Genomic DNA, 20,144 nt, shown 5'->3' on the forward strand with positions numbered 1-20,144 from the left:
CAAGTTTGGGTTTCCCTTATCCAAAATGCTTGGGGTCAGAATTGTTTTGGGTTTTGGAATATTTGTGTGTGTCTTGGAGATGGGACCCAAGTCTAAACATCACATTTATTTACGTTTCACATGCACCTTATACACATAGCCTGAAGGTGATTTTATACATTATTTTTAATACTTCTGTGTATGAAACAAGCTTTGTTTACGTTGAATCATCAGAAAGCAAAGGTATCTCTATCTCAGCCACCCATAAAAAGGGTGTTAGATTTTGGATTTTTGGATAAAGGGGTACTCAGACTGTATTTATATGTCAGTAAGAAATGCAAGCGCATGAGTTGTTCTCCTAAAACAGTATGAATATGAGAGATGTTAAATTGGAGGCTTGAAACATGCATAGAGGGTCTCGGTAAACGAAGTCTGAATACCCAGCGGTCTCCTCACATTGGTGAAAGTGTTGTGAGTGATCACACAGTTTTGCTTCCACTAAAAGGGGACTTATATTCACACTATGCAATTATAGCACTATCCAGTAGTTATGCTTTAACTGCCATGCACAATCCTGGGATTTGCAGTTTAGTGAGGCATATCTAGATATCTCATCCAGAGACCCTCTAGTGCCTCTCCAAAGTACACTCCCTGCAATTCCATGGATTGCAGCCATCCATGTTGGTTAAATTGAAATTAAAATGCTACAATTGTGTAGTGTGAAAGGGGTCTGAGAAAGAAGAGGGGGTCCTCAATCAGCTCATTATTGGGAAAACAACTCAGCTTGGGACAAAGCAGCAAGATGCAATGCAATATGCTAGGGGTGGTAGTGGGTTGGGTTGGGATATTCCCTTTTAATGACGTTTTCCCTGGAGGTTTTTCCAGTGGGAGTGGTTTATAATCTGGATTTGGACGTTAAATCAATGAAGAAGAAAGCCTTGTGATCTCAGGAGCTCCATTGCCAGGGATCATGCTGGCATTTTGTGTCATCCATTATGCATATACACTTAATTCTCAATTGTAAGGTCAATAAATATATTAAAATCACTCTGCGGAATAGCACCAAATATTCCTTAGGAATCCTTGTTTTCATTCCCTGTCCCCTTGGTCAGTCTGTCTTGTGTTTGGAAATATCACACAGCAAAGAGATGCTGTACTTTGAGGTGCAAAATTGTGGAACGGTTGCACGGCATAGCCATTTTAGTTGGTGATTTTGTAACTTGGGGGGGGGGGACAAGTTATTTATTTATTTATCGCATTTTCTGATCACCTTTCAGACTAGCAATTAATAGCATCTAAAACATGTGAAACATTACATACAGAACTAAAAAAATATTAATAAAAATAAACAAAAATTCCTCTTTTAAAAAGCTGAAAAAGCACAGATAATTGGGGGGGGGCACATTTAACAACAGCCAGAGTAAGCTATTCTTTGAGAGGAATTGCGTGCTTTAATATCAGTTTTAAAAAAGTCTTTATGTATTTTGAGTGGGTCCTTTCTAAAGGGCATGTTATGAATCATCCCACTTGCCATTATTTCTACTTGAACAGAGTCTTGGTTGTCTGTAACAACAGCCCGCTGTGGTCCAGCATACACACAACCATTGTAGGAAATAAGACTTGGCCCATTTGTCTCAGCCAGGGCACTCTGATTTGTTTCGTCCATTGAGCACTTCTTTTCATGGCATCATTTGTCATAAAAATCCTAAACGGCTTGGACCTCAAATGGGCAAGGAAAGGAATGAACAGACTCTGGCTCGAATCCTCTTGGTTAGTGCCAACTAGAGTAGAGCCATTGAATCAATTGTTGAATTTTGAGTAAATGTCATTAATTCAAGGGGTCTACTGTAGTCAGGACTAGCAACAGGGTCAACACTACTGGAAGGGAACCTTCTTTTGGGTTGGATTTATGATGAGATGCAAAAGGAGTGTGCCATGGCCTTGGAGTATGTGGATGTCCCTAATTATTTAGAGCTTGGATTTTGGGGGTTTTCAGTCTCTGTCAAGGGGACTGATTTATTTCACTTATCTAGGAAAACCGAATTAGGTTATCCCACTCCAAACTTTATTCTTCCAAGTCGAGTCTTCCCTGGTCATCCCCACTGTCTCAAGTGCTACAGAAGCCACAATTTGAAGACATTTTATGGTTCTCCACAACCTTATCCAGATTGCTTACCTTCACCCACCATACACAGGCACCAAGATTTCTTCTCCTACCCTGATCTTGGTAATGATTTGTGAATGTAGGAGGAGGATGTCACTGATTTCTGGTGGTGCATTATTCCAAATTTCTGACTTTTAGGAACAACAATTGCATAATTTGCATAATATGCATAATATGGAGGAATGGCAAACCCTTCTCCAAGTCAAGTGCATTGCATTGGCCAATGCACCTTTATAGCTTAGAAGGAGAAGGAAAGTGGTCTTTAAATGTGCCAGAACGTCAGTACTTTTAACAGTCCTCTGTTTTTAAAGGTTTTGTAACGCTGGGTAAATTAGTATTAAGAAAATATACATAGCTGATGCTATAATGGTGATCTGAATGGGGTTGGGGTGATGGAAGGCAAGACCTGGTTCTGTTTTTGTGCTGCTACTGATTTAACAGAAAAGGTGCTCACATTCCTCTATTGATTTTGGAATGAAAGCTAAATAAATGCAAATTGTAAATGTCCAGCAATTGCAGTTGGCCTGGAAAGCTCCCAGGTGCTAATTTTCTTCAAAAGACTGTGCTTTGGCAGAAGTCCTGCCATCTTTCCCCTTTTCTTCTTGTGGGTTTACTACCATAGAAGGTGTCTCTTGCGTTTGGGTTTGTTTGAGCTCCTTGAACAGCAGTCGGTTCTCCTTTGCCGATAAGCAAACCCTGGGTTTCCCAACCTCAGATTCCTTCACTGTAAAGTCCTTTCTTTGGCTGTAAGATAACATGGCCTTTGATCACCTTGTCACACTTAGACCCATTCATGGTAGAATACAGATACAACTCTTCATCTAGAGAAATTGAGACTGTTTCCCAGGCGCTTTAATAACTTTTCTTCTAAGGAATCGGATTATAGTAATCTCTTACTGTAGTGCGATAGAAGCTGCAGAGGGAGATATTTTACTGTCACCATAGTTCTTAAGGTAAGTTAAAGTTATTTCGATTGTTACTTATCTTGGGAATGACAAACATGACAAATGGCTGGCATAATTCCTTTGAGTTAGGCGAGAGGTATAAAAATGAAGCTCTTTCTGGAATTCATCAAGCTTTGGTTTGAGGAACATTGAATTAGATATTGGAGCATTTAACGTGACAAGCCAGGAGTAAATTGCATTCGAATCTAGCTTGTTACAGTAATGCAAAATTCAATTTTTTGAAATGGCGCATTGGTAACTTTTTCATTGCCATATTAGTTAAGTTGCATGGAAGTCATGACAGTTATTTGATGCCTGGTTGTGACATAAATTCCCATGGAATAGGATACTGCAGGATTTTATCTTTGACACAGCTGTGTTTCCCGCCCCTTGAAGGCAAATCAATCTAAGCAGCTATTGGAGGATTAGACAACTGGCTCACGGTTGCATAAATCAGCACACATGGTGGACCCCACCATCAATTTTATGTTCTGTTAGCAAACAGAAGGTGGTGCAGCTCATTGAACTCCTCAGTACATTAAGTGCCTGCCTTCCTCCTAGCTCCGGTCCTCATCCAGGTAGCAATTTCAGGACTGGTTGTGTAACTTATCCAGATGTCAACAAAGACGTTCAGAGTTATTTGGAGTTCTTCGAAAGAACTGCCTGATGGGCATCATTGCTTATCATCCTTAATCCAGCTACAAGGCTTGGGAAAGTTACTGTTTGGACCACTACTCCCAGAATCCATTGCCCAGCATGGCCAATGGGAGTTGCAGTCTCCCAAAGTAACTCACCCCCAGCTCAACCCTGTTCAACAGCTCTTGAGTCTAGTTGGCATCAGGTATGTGGCCCACGCAGGTCTTCCATCTACCATTGCCTTTAGAATAGAATGGGAATGGGAACACATGAGAATCTACATGTGATATACAGAGAAATAACATGTCTCCATATTATGGTTTGCTTGCATTTGTTCTTTGTTTTGCCTATTGCATCAAGCACAACTAGCACAACATGGCTGATGCAATACTGTTCTTTCTGAAAAACATGGAATGGTTGGTGCAAAATGAAGTCTCATAACAATTCATGCTTCCTTGGCACAGTCTCCCTCCCATTCCAGTTTCCTTGTGAACATGATTGTGGATGTTTCCTTGCAAAAATATGTCATGAGGCATAGCAATGTTGACAGGAGAAGGGAACTCAGGGGAGGCACGGATGGGAAGGCTCAGCATAATAGATTGGGAAGAAGAGCCTCCGCCATTTTCCTTCAGACGCATTGCGTGGGAGTCCCGCTTGTTCCTTGGGTCCCATTTCACAGAGATAGGAAACTGTTTGGGAAGAAAAGACAAAAGGGTGTTTTAGCAACTGACAGTTCATTGAGGAAGGACCCACCACAATGCTACATGGAATAATGTTGACGCCAGCTCGTTAATGAAAGCTTCGTCTTAACAGGGAAAAATACTGTTTAATTAATCTCAGGCGAGGCCCAAAAGAAACAAAATAACTCTTTTGAGTTGGAGACACTGGGGAGGTGAGCGAGATGACAGACCGAGTCTCACAAGGGGAAATATGAAAACCGTGTGGCAAAGGAAAGTCTCGAAATCCCAGTGGTTTACCATTAAAAACATGAATCTTATGCATAGTTTATTGTCAGGGCCCTTGACTAGCCAAGAGGTGGATCTGGTCGGGTTTTGCTCCAGAAGAACAACTAGAGCTCCTTAGAGGGCTATGTCTGGGATGGGTGGAAATGAGGATCAGACAGATGCCTAAGTCTCCATATTGTGAACTCAAGGTGAATTGAGTTGCCAGATCTCAGGTGTCAGGGTTTGTATTCATACCCTTGGGACAACAAGATGGATCTTATTGTCATCAGCTGGTCTAGTGGCTCCAAAACATTGGTTCTCGAGGCGTTTTGGACTTCCAACTAATAGAAGTCCCAGTTAGCTTGGCCAACAGTCAAAAATTGTGGGAACTGAAGTCCAAAGCATCCAAAGAACCAAAGGTTGGGAACCACTAGTCCCAACAGTTGTTGACTTCTCAGTTTACTAATGGGACATGCATCCCTCAAGGATGAATATGTGAGCCATGTCTGCAGTTGGTGCTGGGGAATTGGGAGGCAGCGGCACTGGTTTTTGCTCAGTGTGTTCTCCGCTGCTGACAGCTTCAACCGTCGGAGATATAGTGCTTTAAGAATCAAGGGCGCTTAAAATCCATCATTCTAAAGTGCCACTGACTGGCATGGCAGGACAAAATGTGGAGCTGTACAGGTGCCAAGCAAAGCAGCAGATTTCCTTATTCGTATGCTAGCTGCACACCTTAAATTAGCTGGGAATATTTTTTTTAAAAGATGGGTTTTAAATGCCAAGCACATGGGAGACAGATTTGACATTAATATTAATGAGGCTTAGACAGATATTTAGTGAAATGTTTGTGTAATTCAATTTTGCTCGTAATCAAGTCCGGAGACTGTTGATGGAGTCCAGAACTCTGAGAGAAGGGCCGGTCTGCGTGACCCACTTGTGAGTTGCATCACCTTGCTTGCATGGATGAATGGTTTAATCTTGACTCTTTGCCGAATACAAGGCAGGGCAACAGCAACTGGACTTTGAAACATCGCAGCTCTTTCAGTGCTGTCTAAAAATGAATCAAAGCAACTCTCCTAATATCACCTGACCTTTAGGTTACCATACCGTACCAGCAACGTGCAAGTGCTATATTCTGCTAAATTGGCACCAGTCACCAGCAATTGCATCAAGTTGCAGCAGAGGGAGATGGAGGGAGGCAGAAAATGGCTCATCTCATCAGCTCTGCTGGAAGACCTTCCTCATTCTCTTCCTGTTCCTCATCCTCCTTGAACCCTTTCTATTCCTTGCCCCCCCCCCTTTTTTAAATGACCAGTTTCTTTGCACCAGCTGAGTTTTATGACCCTATGGGAGGCAAGGGCATGGGAAATAGGATTTCCTATGGCTGGAACAGTTCAGACTGCTAATGGTGGATTCTTCCTCATTGGAGATGTTTAGACAGAGTTTAGGTCAGGGATTTCCAAACTTTGGTCCTCTAGATGTTTTTGGACTTCAGCTCCCAGAATTCCTGATTGTTGACCCAAGTGGATAGGACTTTAGGGGGTTGAAGTCCAAAACACCTGCACAACCAAAGTTTGGGAAACAGTGGACATTACTCAGGGATGCTTCAGCTGTGAATTTCTGCAGTGGCACAGGATTGGATTAGATAACCTTTCAGATTCCTTCCATCTATGACTCTATGGTCCTGTGGGTGCATTTTCCGCCCTACTAAATCTCTGTCTGAACATTGTGTTCAGCTGTGTTCCTTCACAGCACACTCTTAGAAGAGAGCATTGTGTCTATTGGGTCTGAAGATATATTTGCACTGTGCAGCATTGGCTACCAGTGGGAATTCTTCACTCTCTTGACTTGGCTTGAAGAAAATTATTTTGAAGGCAGAGCACAAGTCCAGTGCTGCCCAACCACTCACTCTGATTTTCAGTGTTTACCTTCCACATGTTTACTGTGGAAGGCTGAAACTTAATCCTGATAAGGCAGAGAGTACTAAGAGTTAAGAAATCAACTAACCTGGACAGAAGTTCAGATCCAACTCTGGAAGGGGTCATACTCCCCTTGAAGGACTTGGTACATGGCATGTGATTGCTTCTGGAGCTGTCATATTTTATGGTGCCATAGCTGGCATCAGTTGCTGGAAGGTGTGACAATGGGAATCTGAGCTAGCTACAAGGATACATGTCTTTGTTATGTCCAGTTTAGATTACTGCTCAGGTTAGATTACTGTAACCTGCTCTCCCGACTTTTGATGATGATTTGGAAACTCACCCAGCACAAAATGCAATGTGTAGAATCCTGTTGAAAATTGAACCTTTAAATAATATTTTATTTAGTTGACTACTTACTCATTTCTGGTGATAGTTCAAGGCAGCATTTTATGCTTTGTGACCCTCAAAGACTACTTGTATCTGTATGATTCTGTAGAAGCGTTATGGTCAATTTACTCTCTGGTCCACCAGTGAGACACAGAGATACGGCACTCTCAGTCTTGAATTTGTTGTGTTTCCTCTCCTTCCACCTGCATTTTCTTTCCATATCATTTTCATTTCTGATTGTCTGAGAGCCTGTATTTTCTCCCAACACCGACATTTGCATGATTTTTTGAAGATTGACTTATTCCTAATTTGTGCATTTGCACATTTGATCAAATTTATGCAGCTTTCCACCATCGACTAAAACACATTGCTGCATTTTTTTTCAGTTGCACATTTTCTTCACTTTTAAAAAATGCATGCATTGCTTTGTGCTTCCTTTAGGTCTAGAAAAATGCCCTATTAGACTTTCAAATGTTCAGTTGTGTCTCTTCTTACTACCAGTCTCAGGAAGTCAAAAACACCACGGGGATCTTCTTTTTTGGAGCGTAGTATGGCACCGAATGTGCCCTAGAGGTTGCAGTGTTTCTAAGCATCTCGACTTAGGTTGTGATAATTCACTGGATAGGATGGGGAAAAGAGGTAGCATCCTCTTAAAATCCCAGCATGGCAAATCTCCTCTTGTCCAAATGGTCCGTAATGATGAAACGTATATCTCCTGTTTATATGACTGGTAAAATGAGGATTTCTGTGCATCTTCGGGTTGAGTGTTGCCTCGGTGGGCAATTGGAGTTTGAGAAATATCCCACTATGGCTTCTTCAACTCATTGGAGGAGGAGAAGCAATGCAGTGCCCATTGAGTGCTCCTGGCCAAAGCAATTGTCAGGCTCAGGCATTTCGACTGTCTCCTTGCTTCAGCAAAGCGTTTGCTTCCACCTACAGGAAGAAGAAGGCAAAGCCGGGCCATTTCTTGTTAGTCTACAGTCTGGTCTTGAGAAAGGACCAACAAAAAGTACCTTTCCAAAGTCCTCCCTCATTGGCAATGTTTGGCAGGTGGATGTATTGATGCTCCAGAGACCTGTTGCTGTCCAGATACCTTTATCCTTTATCATCCACTTGTGCCTCGCAGCAATGCAAGCAAGATAGCAATGTGAAGTATAAGGCTTTCATGGCCGGCATTCATAGACTTTTGCGAGTTTTTTCGGGCTATGTGGACATGTTCTAGAAGAGTTTATTCCTGATGTTTTGCCAGCATTTGTGCCTGGCATCTTCAGAACATCTTCATTTTCTGAATATGCCAACCACAGGAATAAACTCTTCTAAAACATGGCCATATAGCCCAAAAACCCACAATAATCCAAGATAGCAATATTTACATTACCAGAATGTAATGGAGTGCAGGTTTTGTTTGCTCTGCTCTGAGTGAAGTCCCACTTCACTTTAAAAATGCACAGCTCAGAATAAATGTTTTGTTTTTGTGTGCCTTCAAGTGGTTTCCAACTCATGGCGACCCTAAGGCAAACTTCAGGAACGTAAGAACACCCAGGAGATATAATCCTCAAGGTAAGTTTAAGGGGCAACATATACCAGATGGTATATTTCTGGGCCTTCATAGCAAGTCATAGTTTTCTTGGCATGATTGGTTCAGAGGAGGTTTGCCATTGCCTTCTTCTGAGGCTGAGAAAGTGTGACTTGCCTATGGTCACCCAGTGGGTTTGCCTGGCCAAGCTGATCTCCAGAGTCATAGTCCAACTGTAAACCACTACACTACACTGACTACAGTGACATTTTGGGGGGGTTAGGTAGGATGGGATGGACTGAAACTGGTATTTGTGCAGGTAGTCTTGAAATTCCACAACTATAAATACTTATCAAACTTAAATAAATAGATCTCCATACAATCCTATGCCACGTTACATAGAGAACTACAGTTGACTAGTAGCACATATTCCTAATAATGCCCAGGAGATATAATCCTCAAGATAAGTTTAAGGGTTGACGTATACCAGATGGTATATTTCTGGGCCTTCATAGCAAGTCATAGTTTACCTGGAGAATGTGACAAAACTATAGATAGGCATTAGCTGGTGTGTCAGAGTTCATAATTTACACAAATGCATAATTCATACTAATTACTAGTTATTACATGCGAGGCAGCCCTTGGGGTTGACAGGCTCCATGAGTTGCAAATCTGTTCTTGCTACACAAGGAGTAGGCAGTTTGTTTGTTTCTAAGCTGACAATGAACTCCAAATTGAATTGACTTTTTTAAAATTTCTTTTGGTTACATACAAATCACGCAGCAGAAATTCTGGCAGTCGTTCTAAAACCTGCCATATTTTTCTCCAACGTCTTCTATGTCAGGCTGCCCTTGAAAGGTGTTCAGGAACTTTAGTTAGTTAAAATTGCAGCTGTATGATAGTTAATTGGTGCTTTCTGTACCGATCACGTTTTTCCGCTATCTGCCAGGTTTCTGATTCGTTTTCCAAGAACAATTCAGGGTGCTTTTGTTGATTTATAAAGCTCTCAACATTTTTGGATTAAAAGGATTACAACAAAAAGCAAAACACAAACTAATTGATGCCTTCTTTGGACTGTGAAGGTCTTTTCTAAATTATCTGGAGTTTGGGTTAAGCCTAGTGGTGGCTGTGTTGATGAGAAGCTGGAAAAGGACCTCTCTGAACTGGGTGAATGGTTAGCAAACGTATGGTTCACTCTAATGCAATGCAAAATGATCCATATTCTGTATATATACTCTTATGTAATGATATAGCCTGGTGACTAAGGGGCTGTACAGAGCACCCTGAAAGGGCGGCTTGCAGCTGCCCGTTTTTGCCGTGGATGGAGGCCGCAGCAGCTAAACAGCATGGCCTCCACAAGGCATAAAAAGAACCTACTCCCGGCTGTGCGCGGGGCTCCATTGCCACCCTCATGCACACATACGCGCGGCACGGCACCGTTTGGATGTTGCACTGCATGTACGTCATCATGGTGGCCCCCCATGTGGACGAGGGCAAGCTATGATGGCATCCAGACAGCGCAGTAGGGCTCGGGAGTGTGCGGATGCTCCACTCAGCCCTAAAATCGGTCCCAGGCCGGAGCTTTGCGCCAGTCTATACCAGGCCAAGGTTGGTAGTGACTGACTCAGAAGGGGAATTTGGGGTAGGGCTTGATAACTCAGTGACAATATTGTCCCCCACTCTACTGTTAAAAAGTCAGATGCCATGCTAGGGGTGGTTAGGAGAGGAATCAGAAATGAAGGTGCCAATGTTGTGATGCTTTTATGCAGATCTCTAGGGAGGCCACAGTTAGGATGCTGTGCATTCCCTCAATTCATTTTATGTCTGTTCAGAGATGCAGAAGCTGGGAAAAGGGGAGAACCAGAAGCTGAGGAGGAAACCTTGGAGGGACTCCAGGAAGCTGGCAGAACCATATCCTTGGCTAGTGGCATTCTCCTTCCAGACCTGCCCTGGCCAAAGGTTTCAGAAGCAAAGCAGCCGGTGAACCATGTGGGATCTGGTGAAGGCTTGCCATCACCTTTGTTCCCCAAGTTCATCTGCCCCCAGTCCTGAAAAACACTAAAATTAAGACCCATCAAATGCAAATGAAAACCACCCAGGGTCAGGGGTTTCCCAGCAGACAATGGCTCTCTAATTCAACAGACACAAATCCTCTTTGCACATCCTCCCACCCTGAAGCCTTGTGATTTGACAACACAACAATACACAGATTAACATGGAAATCGTTTCCTCTCAACCAAGGGTCACACATTATACAATATATACCTATAAGTTGACCTCATGTATAAGTTGAGGCCAAGTTTTGCGACCAAAATTATGGATTTTGATATGATCCACGGATAAGTCGAGGATAAAACTTGGGGGCCTCTAACAAAGGATGTAAAGGATGAAGCAAAGGAAAACAATGCCAAAGAACCTAGGAAATCCCAGCAGGCATAACTGTTCATGTTCAAAATAAAGGCTGGATGGATGAGAGAATGACTCCAGGACAGATGAAACTCTTGCCTTTCACCAGGGGATGGTTCCTTTTTTAATGAGAGTCAAAGTATAGTACCTACATTGACCCATGGGTACGTCGACACAGGTTTTTAGGATAAATTTTTTGACCTAGATTTCTAGACTTATACATGAGTATACACATACAGTATACCCCACTCTCTTCCATGCCAGCATCCTCTGAATTTGCCAGCTGGCGAAACATCAGGAACAAACTCTTCCAGAACATGGCCACATGGCACGACAAACCCACAATAAAACTATGCCTGTGTGTTTTTTCCTGTTTGAAGTCAGGGCTGGATACTGTATTAAAGATGCTTTAAAATATGACTTGCATGTTTTAAGAGAAGAGGAGCCAGTGGGAAAAAGAAATGACAAGCTTATGGCAGGCTGTCTTAGGATGTTTACTTTCTCTGACTGTGGGGAGACCTGAGTCTTCACAATAGGCATCCCCCTAGAAGCGTACTTACATTCCCTCTGGAGAATGCAAACAACACACTGGCACAGAAATTACACTGGATTAATCATGCCACCTTCTCCGGTTGCCCTTTCCTAAGGGAGAGAATGGGGCGCTTTGCCCATTGGGTCTCCTGCGGATGTTGTTATGGGTGCTGCTTTTGTGCTCTCTTTGAAGAAATGATCTCCAAATGCATTAAAAATGCATTTCCCCAGTATTTTGGATCATCGATGGATCTGCCTCAATTTTTCTCATTAATAGAGCATTTGAAATCATCAAAATGAAATACACTCACTTTACTGGCTCTAATCTTGATCTATGAGGGGTTTTTAATCTAGCAGTAGTTTCTTTGCATAAAAAAGGGTCTCATTTGTCTTGGCCCTGATGGGGCGATGATGGAGGGGCTTTTGGGGGGGAGAGGAAGGGTCAGTATTAAATTTAGAACACTGGATTATTATTTTTTTAAAAAAAGAGAGACTGAAACAAAAGTGCTTTAACTTTCATTTTTGGGAATCCCCTGCAGCTCTTGAAACTTTACTTTTTTTACTGTGCTAAGGAGAAAAAAAGCGCTCATTATTGAAATTCTTATGGAAATTGTCACCCCATAACATTATAGTTGGCTGTGGGCATCTTGCAAGCTTTCAAGTGCTAGGAGATTAAGTTAATTTATTGTATTAATTTTGCTTCCCCCCCCCCCCCCTTAAACATACTGCCTTATTTTGCAGTGCCCACAGCGCAGGGGGTAAGGAACCGCAGGATTCCATGTAGGTTGCCACCATGGTGGTCATCTCTATGGATAGCAAGTATGGTAATCCCAGACAGGAAGATAGACATCTTCTTGGAACTCGGAAGCATTACTGCCAGCCAAGTTGGACTCTTTTTGATGGATGTCATCATCCACCAAGAATCAGAATCCAACAACAGATTTGAGTCTCCCATCTTACAGTCTTTGGGAGATGGCTTTCTCTTGGCCCCACCAAACTCACCATCTCTTCTGGCGAGGACACAGGAGACAAGGTCTTCTCTGTGGCCTCCCCTGGACAATGAAACTCCGTTCCATAGGAGACCCATTTAGCACCTTCCCAGACAAAGACCACCTTATTTAAACAGACTTTCAGCTTTGAACTGGTTTGGTTCCAGGACCCCTTGTGGATACCAAAATCCTATGCAATGGCATAGTGAAATGGTGCCCCTTATAGTAAATGGCAAAACCAAGGTTTGCTTTGTGGAGCTGATATGAATATTTTCAAGTCATGAATGCTTGAATTCATGGATAAAGAATCAGTGGATACAGGGGACTTACTGTATTATTTTTTATATTATTATTATTATTATTATTATTATTATTATTATTATTTGGGGGGGAGGACCCAGTGTTGAAACCAATCACTCCAGTTGTACCTGCGCTGGCTCAGTGCCATCTTCATAGGCAGCATCTTCCTCTTCCAGATAGATTGGATCAGGCGGAGGGGGAGAGAAGAGGGGGGAGAGAGAAAAAAGGAATTGCAACTATGAAATAATTTTGCAATTACCTCCGTAATTAAGGGCAGTTTGTTAATGAAAGTGCTTGGTGCATCGTGACTGCAGGGCACTCCATCTTGCCGCTCAGTGAAGTCGGCGCGCCTGGGTTTTGCGTGGCGGATGTGGCTGGGGAGTTAGTAGTCCAGCTGTCATGGTAACAGGATGGATGTAAATACAGCAAGGGCGGTTGATGATGGAGAGCCATCATTAGCCGCCTGCCCTGTGGGAAATGGTCAGATAAGCAAAAATAAACTTAACATATGACAGCGGGAGACGTTGCTTATGTTTCTTTAATGCAAACATTTAACAAGTCCCTACAAATCCAGGCCTCTTGATACGATAGCTTTTATATATTTTTGTTTAAAAAAAGGAAGCAAACAAAAAAACAACAACCCCAAATCCTCATTTTAAAGCAGAGTGCTCACTGGGTTTGATTTGATCTAGAAATTTGCTGTTGCACTCGGTTGCTTAAACCATACTGAGCAATTCTGTTGGGGCATTTGCATGTTTAGAAATCGTGGGAAACCCATAAGGGATGCACTAGGTACTTTTGAATAAGATGGGCATTAAAATAAAAACATTTAAGCATGCATCTGGACTGGAGGGAGAGACGGAGTAAGAGAGAGAAATGCTTCCAAAAGAGTATAGCATTAGACAGGTTGCAGCAGACAAAGGACATCAACAACAGAAGGGCCAGGATTACTTACTTCTGCTCTTCTTTTTACATTACTTTTAGCATTATGAGTGTTAAGGTCTAGAGAGGGGTGTCTTAGAGGAAGGGACTGCATCCAAGTGAATGGAAATCAGTATTAAAATCCTAAAAGCTACTGAGAAAAACATACACTGGGTCCTTGGTATCTGCTGGGGTTTGGGTCCAAGATCCCAAAATCCATGGATGCTCAAGTCCCATTAAGTGCAACGGATACTATAATGGTGTCCCTTACAAATATGGCAAAATCAAGATTTGATTTTTGGATATATAAATGGATGGTTGAATCCGTGGATATAGAATCCGTGGATACAGAGGGCCAACTGTAGTTACAAAGACATCTGGATGAAGATGAGGGTCAACCTTACACTTGTAGACCCAACAAGAGAAGGGTTAAGCTCTGTGCAAAAGTTTTGAATTGGCTTCTCAGAGATATAAAGGCCTGGGAAATACCAGGAAAATTGGACTAGACCATTCCCCCTTCCGCTTTTCTCCAAAATAATATCCAGCAGACATAAAGCACTCATTCCCATCATGCAAGTTGAAAACAGGACCAGAAATTGCAATAATCTGATATTCTGCATACACTAATTTTACACAGATACCTTCTTGCAAAAAGTCAATATGGGGGGGGGGGGATGGATTATAGAATCCTTTATTTTAGCAGGATGAATACAGTATAATGTTTTAATCCATGTTTTCTTATATCCCTCCCCCCAATTATTATTATTATTTAAAAAGAAAACCTATGTAACAGTAAGGCATCTATATAAAATTAGTATCAGATCATTGCAATTCCTGGTCCTCTCTTCAACTCGCATGATGGGAATGAGTGCTTTACTGTTTTCATAGCGCTTGAACCCTTTGAAAGGGTCTCATTTCTGGCAACGTTTTCCATATAATGCGTTTTGTTATACTTTGGTCTTCCTTTTAAGAAACAATATACTTAATTTGTTTTCCTTTCTCTTTTCTTTTGCAGGTAAGCAATGTGGACCCATTTTCGATTCCACTCTCACCCCTTTTGCCTCTCGGAAGATAGTGTTCAGTGCGAATTCTGCCATTCAAAGGACTTAGAGATGGATCACATTTGACACGCTGTCTTTGAGCTTTGTTAACCTGGGCTCATGTTTAAAACTGGCTTAAATGGTTGGGGACTCCAGGCATCACTCTGTTTCCTCATGCAGTAAGAACTTGTCGCAAAGGTTATGAAATCTTGTTTTGTTTCATTTCTTAGTCCTGGTAAATAACTTTTAATTAAGGTTTAAATATTAGGATCTTTCCCATGTGCATTAATTTTTCTAACCACATAGGTCCATACTTTTATCTTGCATTGTTTTTGATCACAATGCCCTTTCCTGAATCTTTTCAGGAAAGAAAGAGTGGTAAGAAAGATGCCAATATGTAATTTGCATTTTCTGCATTATAGAGTTATTTTATTTTATTTTATCAAGTTCTTAGATTCCAATATTGCATTAAGTGTCAACTCATATCTTTGTTTTGACTTGTACTGGGTAAATATCAGTATTTCCAGTAATCTTTGTAACCATGGTTTGGATGGCATATGAACTTTCCTCTGCATGTGAAGTTGAAGGCTTTCATGGCCGGCACCCACAGTTTTTTGTGGGTTTCGGGCTATGTGGCCATGTTCTAGAAGAGTTTCTTCCTGACGTTTCACCAGCATCTGTGAGTGGCATCTTCAGAGAATGCTGGCATGGAACTAGCACGATATTCAAATATTCAAATAGTCAAAAATCGATCGCCTTTGGCCAAAGGCCTTTGCATCAATCAAATATTTGCACGACACCTACACATAAGTTGCATGTATTTTTACAATTGTACATATGTCGATGAATGCATTCTTGAATGTGCAAGGAAGGGAAGCCTGATTTGCATTAAAAAACCAGTTTCCCCACAGTCATTGCTCTTCATGGTTAGGTAATATCGGCTACTTAAATGAAGGTTAAGCACATTTTCTCCCAGCTTCTATCTTTAATACTCTAGGCTCCCAACCATCCAGCCCCTTTTTTTGGTTTTAATTGGACTTTGGCATTTTCTTGGGGGCTTCTTAAACAAGCACAGTTTGTTGGAAATTCAGAGTCTGTTCATGGAAGACCCCAGTCCTCTGTGATGTTGGGGTCCTTTCTGGAAAATGGGGAGATGAGGGACCTTTGTGTAGGAAAGGCAAAGTCTCTTCACCTAGACAGAGATGCCATGGACCCTTTGGACAGGAGATGGATGACTTCTTGGAGGAGTTTTAGCTATGGCACCAGTGAAGACAGATTGGGCCTTGTCGCCTTGCCAGTCTTTCTCCCGAACTAGTGCTAATTAATGCCATTATTTCTTTTCCTCGTTCCTTGTTGTTGTTGTTTTTAAACAAAAATCTTCTCTACCTTGTCATAACAGGCTGGATGAGAGAGCTGTTGATGCTCTCTCCTCCTTTTACACTGGGGACCATTAGTTATTAGGGAAGAGAAAGCAGATTTATTTCGGTGTCACAAAGAATAACGCAGATGCACGCGTTCTCTGAAATGATTTGAGGCCCCTGTTCTGTCTTTCTGCTCTCCTGCAAGCTATGGGTTCAGCCTTGTTGTTGTGAAGTTGCTGAGAAAATCCTATGATCGGTTAGGATCCAGCATTTTGTGTAGTGGTTCGAGTGTTGCAAGAGGACTCTGCAGACCAGGGTTCGAATCCTGGGTTAGCCATTGAAACTCAAGGGTGACTTTGGGCAAGTCACACTCTCTCAGCCTCAGAGGATGGCAATGGCAAACCCCCTCTGAAGCCCCCATGATAGGGTCTCCTTAGGGTCGCCATAAGTTGGAAACGATTTGAAGGCGCATAATGACAAGAGCAACAAAGGGTTGCCGTGAGTTGGAAACGACTTGAAGACACACAACACAAACGCACAGGGCAAGAAGAGGCCATGATCTACATGCTGATTACTTGGATAGCTAATTTTAAAAGATTATTTTATTGTGTGCATTTTGCTTTGTTAACTGGCTACGGTTTTTCTCCCTGAACAACCTCCTTGGATATTCAGGTCATGTGTGGATGCTATCTTTCAAAACAGGGTAGGCTTTTTCCAGGGTGTTTGCCTCCGAAATCCACGCTCTTCCTTCCTCCTCCCATCCTTCTGGTGCCTGTTGTTCTACCAACCCTGAGACTTAATCCTGCTCCAAATGAACTTTGCAAGAACAGTATCAGAGGCGAGCAGAATGCAGATGTCGGTTTTAACAGCGGCCCTCTAATTCCACATCACTGCCTCCCTGCGAAGCGGCATTCTTGCATAAGCTTCCTATTATGGAACAGCAACGTCTTGTTCTTCTTTTTTTTTTTGGGGGGGGGGGGAGGCTGAAAAATCCTTTCCTATAAAGGCTTGGCTGGGATTGATGGAATCAGCTATGAGGAGAGAAGCAGAAAGATTTCCTTTTTGTAGATTCTGCAGACGTTAGTAAGAAGGCAGTTTTATTTGGGATGGAAAGGGGGAAGCTTCACTTCTGGATCCCAAAGTGAGTGAGGTATTTATGTTACATTAGTCGGGATCTCTTGCTGATGCTTTTACCTGTTCCTCTTTGCTCTCAAGGGTTTCACTAGAGGCATCCCAATGGTCCAACTTTCCTTGCTGCCATTTTTTGATGTCGCATTTATTGCACCATTACGGTTTCCTTCAAGCAAGCAGAATAGCACGCTTGAAACCTTTGGCTTCAGCTTAGAGCAAGCAAAGCGAAGTACTGGCTGTCCAAAGCCAACCTGTTCCAGTAAGGATTAGGAAAAGTCTTATGTCTGGATGGATGGACAAACAGAGAGAGAGAGATCGGTAGCTTCGTATCGGAATTTATAGGCTGGTTTTCTGCCTTAAAAGAGCCTTCAAATGTGCATACCAAAAAATAATGACATTTACAATGAAACCCGTAGAATTAACTCAATCAACTGGGAAAGCAGTCATTAAACACCAACCGCATTATGCATTAAAAGCAGCGTTATGCATTTTTTAAAACATTCATTAAAAACAAACATTAGCATAAAAACAGGAATAAATAGCCAACCAAAGCAGTCAGTTGGAGGAAGGGAGCGATTAATATAATGAATACCAAAGGCATTTCGAAAAAGAATGACAAAATGACAGCGAGGAAGGGGCAGATGAGCTTCCTGGGAGCTCCAGTGATGATGGGAGGGATGGCACGCTATGAATCCCGCATGCACACTATGCATTTATAGCACTGTTGTTTGCACTTCAGCTGCCATGGCTGCCTTCTGTGGAATCCTGGGTTTTGTAGTTTGGGGAGGCAATAAAACTCTTTGGTAGAGGATTCCAAGTAGCCCCTCTAAACTTTAAATCCCAGGATTGCGTAGGATGTCCCCATGATGGTGGAAATTGATTTATAGGACTCTCAAAGGCATAGTACGAAAGGCCTCCAAGCAAACTGGAGCATCTTCAGCATCTTCTTTTTTCTTGCGGCTGTGCTGTTTTCTGCTCAAAATCTACTACGATTGCAGAATTCCTTTTTAGAAAATGTACCTGAAGAATTGTGAGTATCATGCGGCAGTCTGCCAAAGTCTTAATCAGAGCCGCACAAGAAATGCTCTGATTTATTTTATTTAACATGCTTAGTTAGATTGGCCAGGATAGGGATTTGAAAGCCAAAACCTGAGACCTAAGATGACCCCTTATGATGCATTAATACTTTAAGCACCAACCAGAAGAGAGCCAGCGTGATATAGGAGTGGTTTGAGTGGTGGACTATGACCCTGGAGACCAGAGTCCAAATCCCCATTCAGCCACAGAAACCCATTGGATGGTCTTGGGAAAGCCATAGCCTCAGAGGAAGACAAAGGCAAACTCCTTCTGGACAAATCTTCCCAGGAAAACCCCATGATAGGTCTGCCTTAAGGTCACCATAACTTGGAAATGACTTGAAGGCACACAACAACAATAAAGTAAAAGTCAGTAGGAAAAGTAGTACCCACATTACAGATGGCTCGTCTCAACCACGGAACTTATGTCCCTGCTAGTACTACTCCTTGCAACAGGACATATAACCAAAGACATCTTCTCAGAAAAAGTTTGAACCTAAGGAAACTGACTTTTGGTGAGCAGATTTATTGCTTCAGCACATGGACGCTAACTTACCACTGGAAAGATCTGAAAGACCTGCCCCACCTCACCCGACCCATTGAAAATTTAGGACAAGGATCATGATTTTCATCTTCCTAGATCTTATGCCATTCTGTCCCACGCCCACAACTGTATAAATGTCCTTTGCATCCTTAATATCATTCAGCAGTGCATCCGAAGAAGAAGGTACAGTTGACCCTCTGTATTGATGGATTTGTTTTATCCATGGATTCAAGCATCCATGGGTTGAAAATATTCCAACAAATTTAAATTCCCTAAAAGCAAAGCCTGATTTTGCCATTTTATATAAGAAACTCCATTTTTCTGTGCTGTTGCAGTTAATGAGACTTGAGCATCTACGGATTTTGGCATCTGGATTTTGGTGTCCTGGAATCAAGCCCCAGTGGATACCAAGGGCCCATTGTATATCCATGAAAGCTTGTGCTAAAATAAAGACCAGTTAGTCTCCACATTCCTTTTTTCTTCTTCTTCATCTCCCTTCCTCCAACATATGCAAATGGGATTTAAAGGAGAGTTTCCTTTCAGATCCCACTGATGCCATCACAAGATGGTGGGCATTGGGGAAAGATGGGGTTGGGGTGCCTCTCTCTTGCTCTCTCTCTAGGCTTCGCAGTCAGGATCCTTTTGCCTCTGTCTATGTTTTGTGCTCCAGAGCTGTTCAAGTTGCAAGTCGCCCATTTCTTTGCCTTTGGGGGAGCCTCATAAGTGAGAATCGGATGGCACAGAGCTGAAAAGCGTTGGCACGATGCCCGCCTGACCTTGGGCCTGTGCGCTCTTTAGCTAGCAGCAGGCTTTCTTGTCTGCTATGTTGGCCTTTTATGCCAAGAACAATCTACCATTATGTGTTTCTTTCCCTTTTGGTAATGAGCATTGTGAATGTGCATCTGTGTGTATGTGTGTGTTTGCTCAGGGTGGTACATTTCCCCTCCTTTGCATCCCAGAAGAATCTGGCCCTTGAAGGATCAATGAATCATCTTTACAGTCTGGAGTTCTGGGTATTGTGAAGATTTAAAAATAAAATAAAATAGATTTTTTTTTGAGGGGGGGAGTTAAAACTAGAAAATGACCTTTTCTCTCCTTTTGCAAATACAACAGCTTCATTCAAACTTACGATGGGAATATTTGTGGAGAGGGGTATGGAGGAACTCCATTTTCTCTGAGTTTTGCGCCATTATTGGGGGCAGAGCATGAACTGTGACTATGAAGTATGAATTCTGATTATGTCTCTGTAACACATTTTAATAGATTTCCAAGAATCATAGAGTCGTAGAGTTGGAAGAGACCCTAAGGGCCATCCAATTCAACCCCATCCTTCCATGCAAGAAGACACAACCA

At 42.3% G+C, this 20,144-nt stretch overlaps 1 protein-coding gene across 9 annotated transcripts in view; it reads left to right on the plus strand.

Annotated features, from left to right (window-relative positions):
- The window catches only part of CADM1 (cell adhesion molecule 1), a 278,434-nt gene that overhangs the window by 138,398 nt on the left and 119,892 nt on the right, over positions 1–20,144 (plus strand). The window contains exon 1 of one of the 9 annotated variants that reach the window (XM_089538071.1): positions 14,804–14,858. The exons of the other annotated variants lie outside the window; for them this stretch is intronic. Within the exon in view, the coding sequence (XP_089394197.1) occupies positions 14,819–14,858 (40 nt within the window). The 5' untranslated portion in view covers positions 14,804–14,818. Of the gene's footprint in view, positions 1–14,803; positions 14,859–20,144 lie in introns of those variants that run through there. 9 annotated transcript variants of the gene reach the window in all.

Source organism: Sceloporus occidentalis, unplaced genomic scaffold, assembly GCF_023333645.1.
Source record: "Sceloporus occidentalis isolate IW3139 unplaced genomic scaffold, rSceOcc1.0.p SCAF_9, whole genome shotgun sequence".
In the NCBI taxonomy this organism is placed as follows: domain Eukaryota; kingdom Metazoa; phylum Chordata; class Lepidosauria; order Squamata; family Phrynosomatidae; genus Sceloporus; species Sceloporus occidentalis.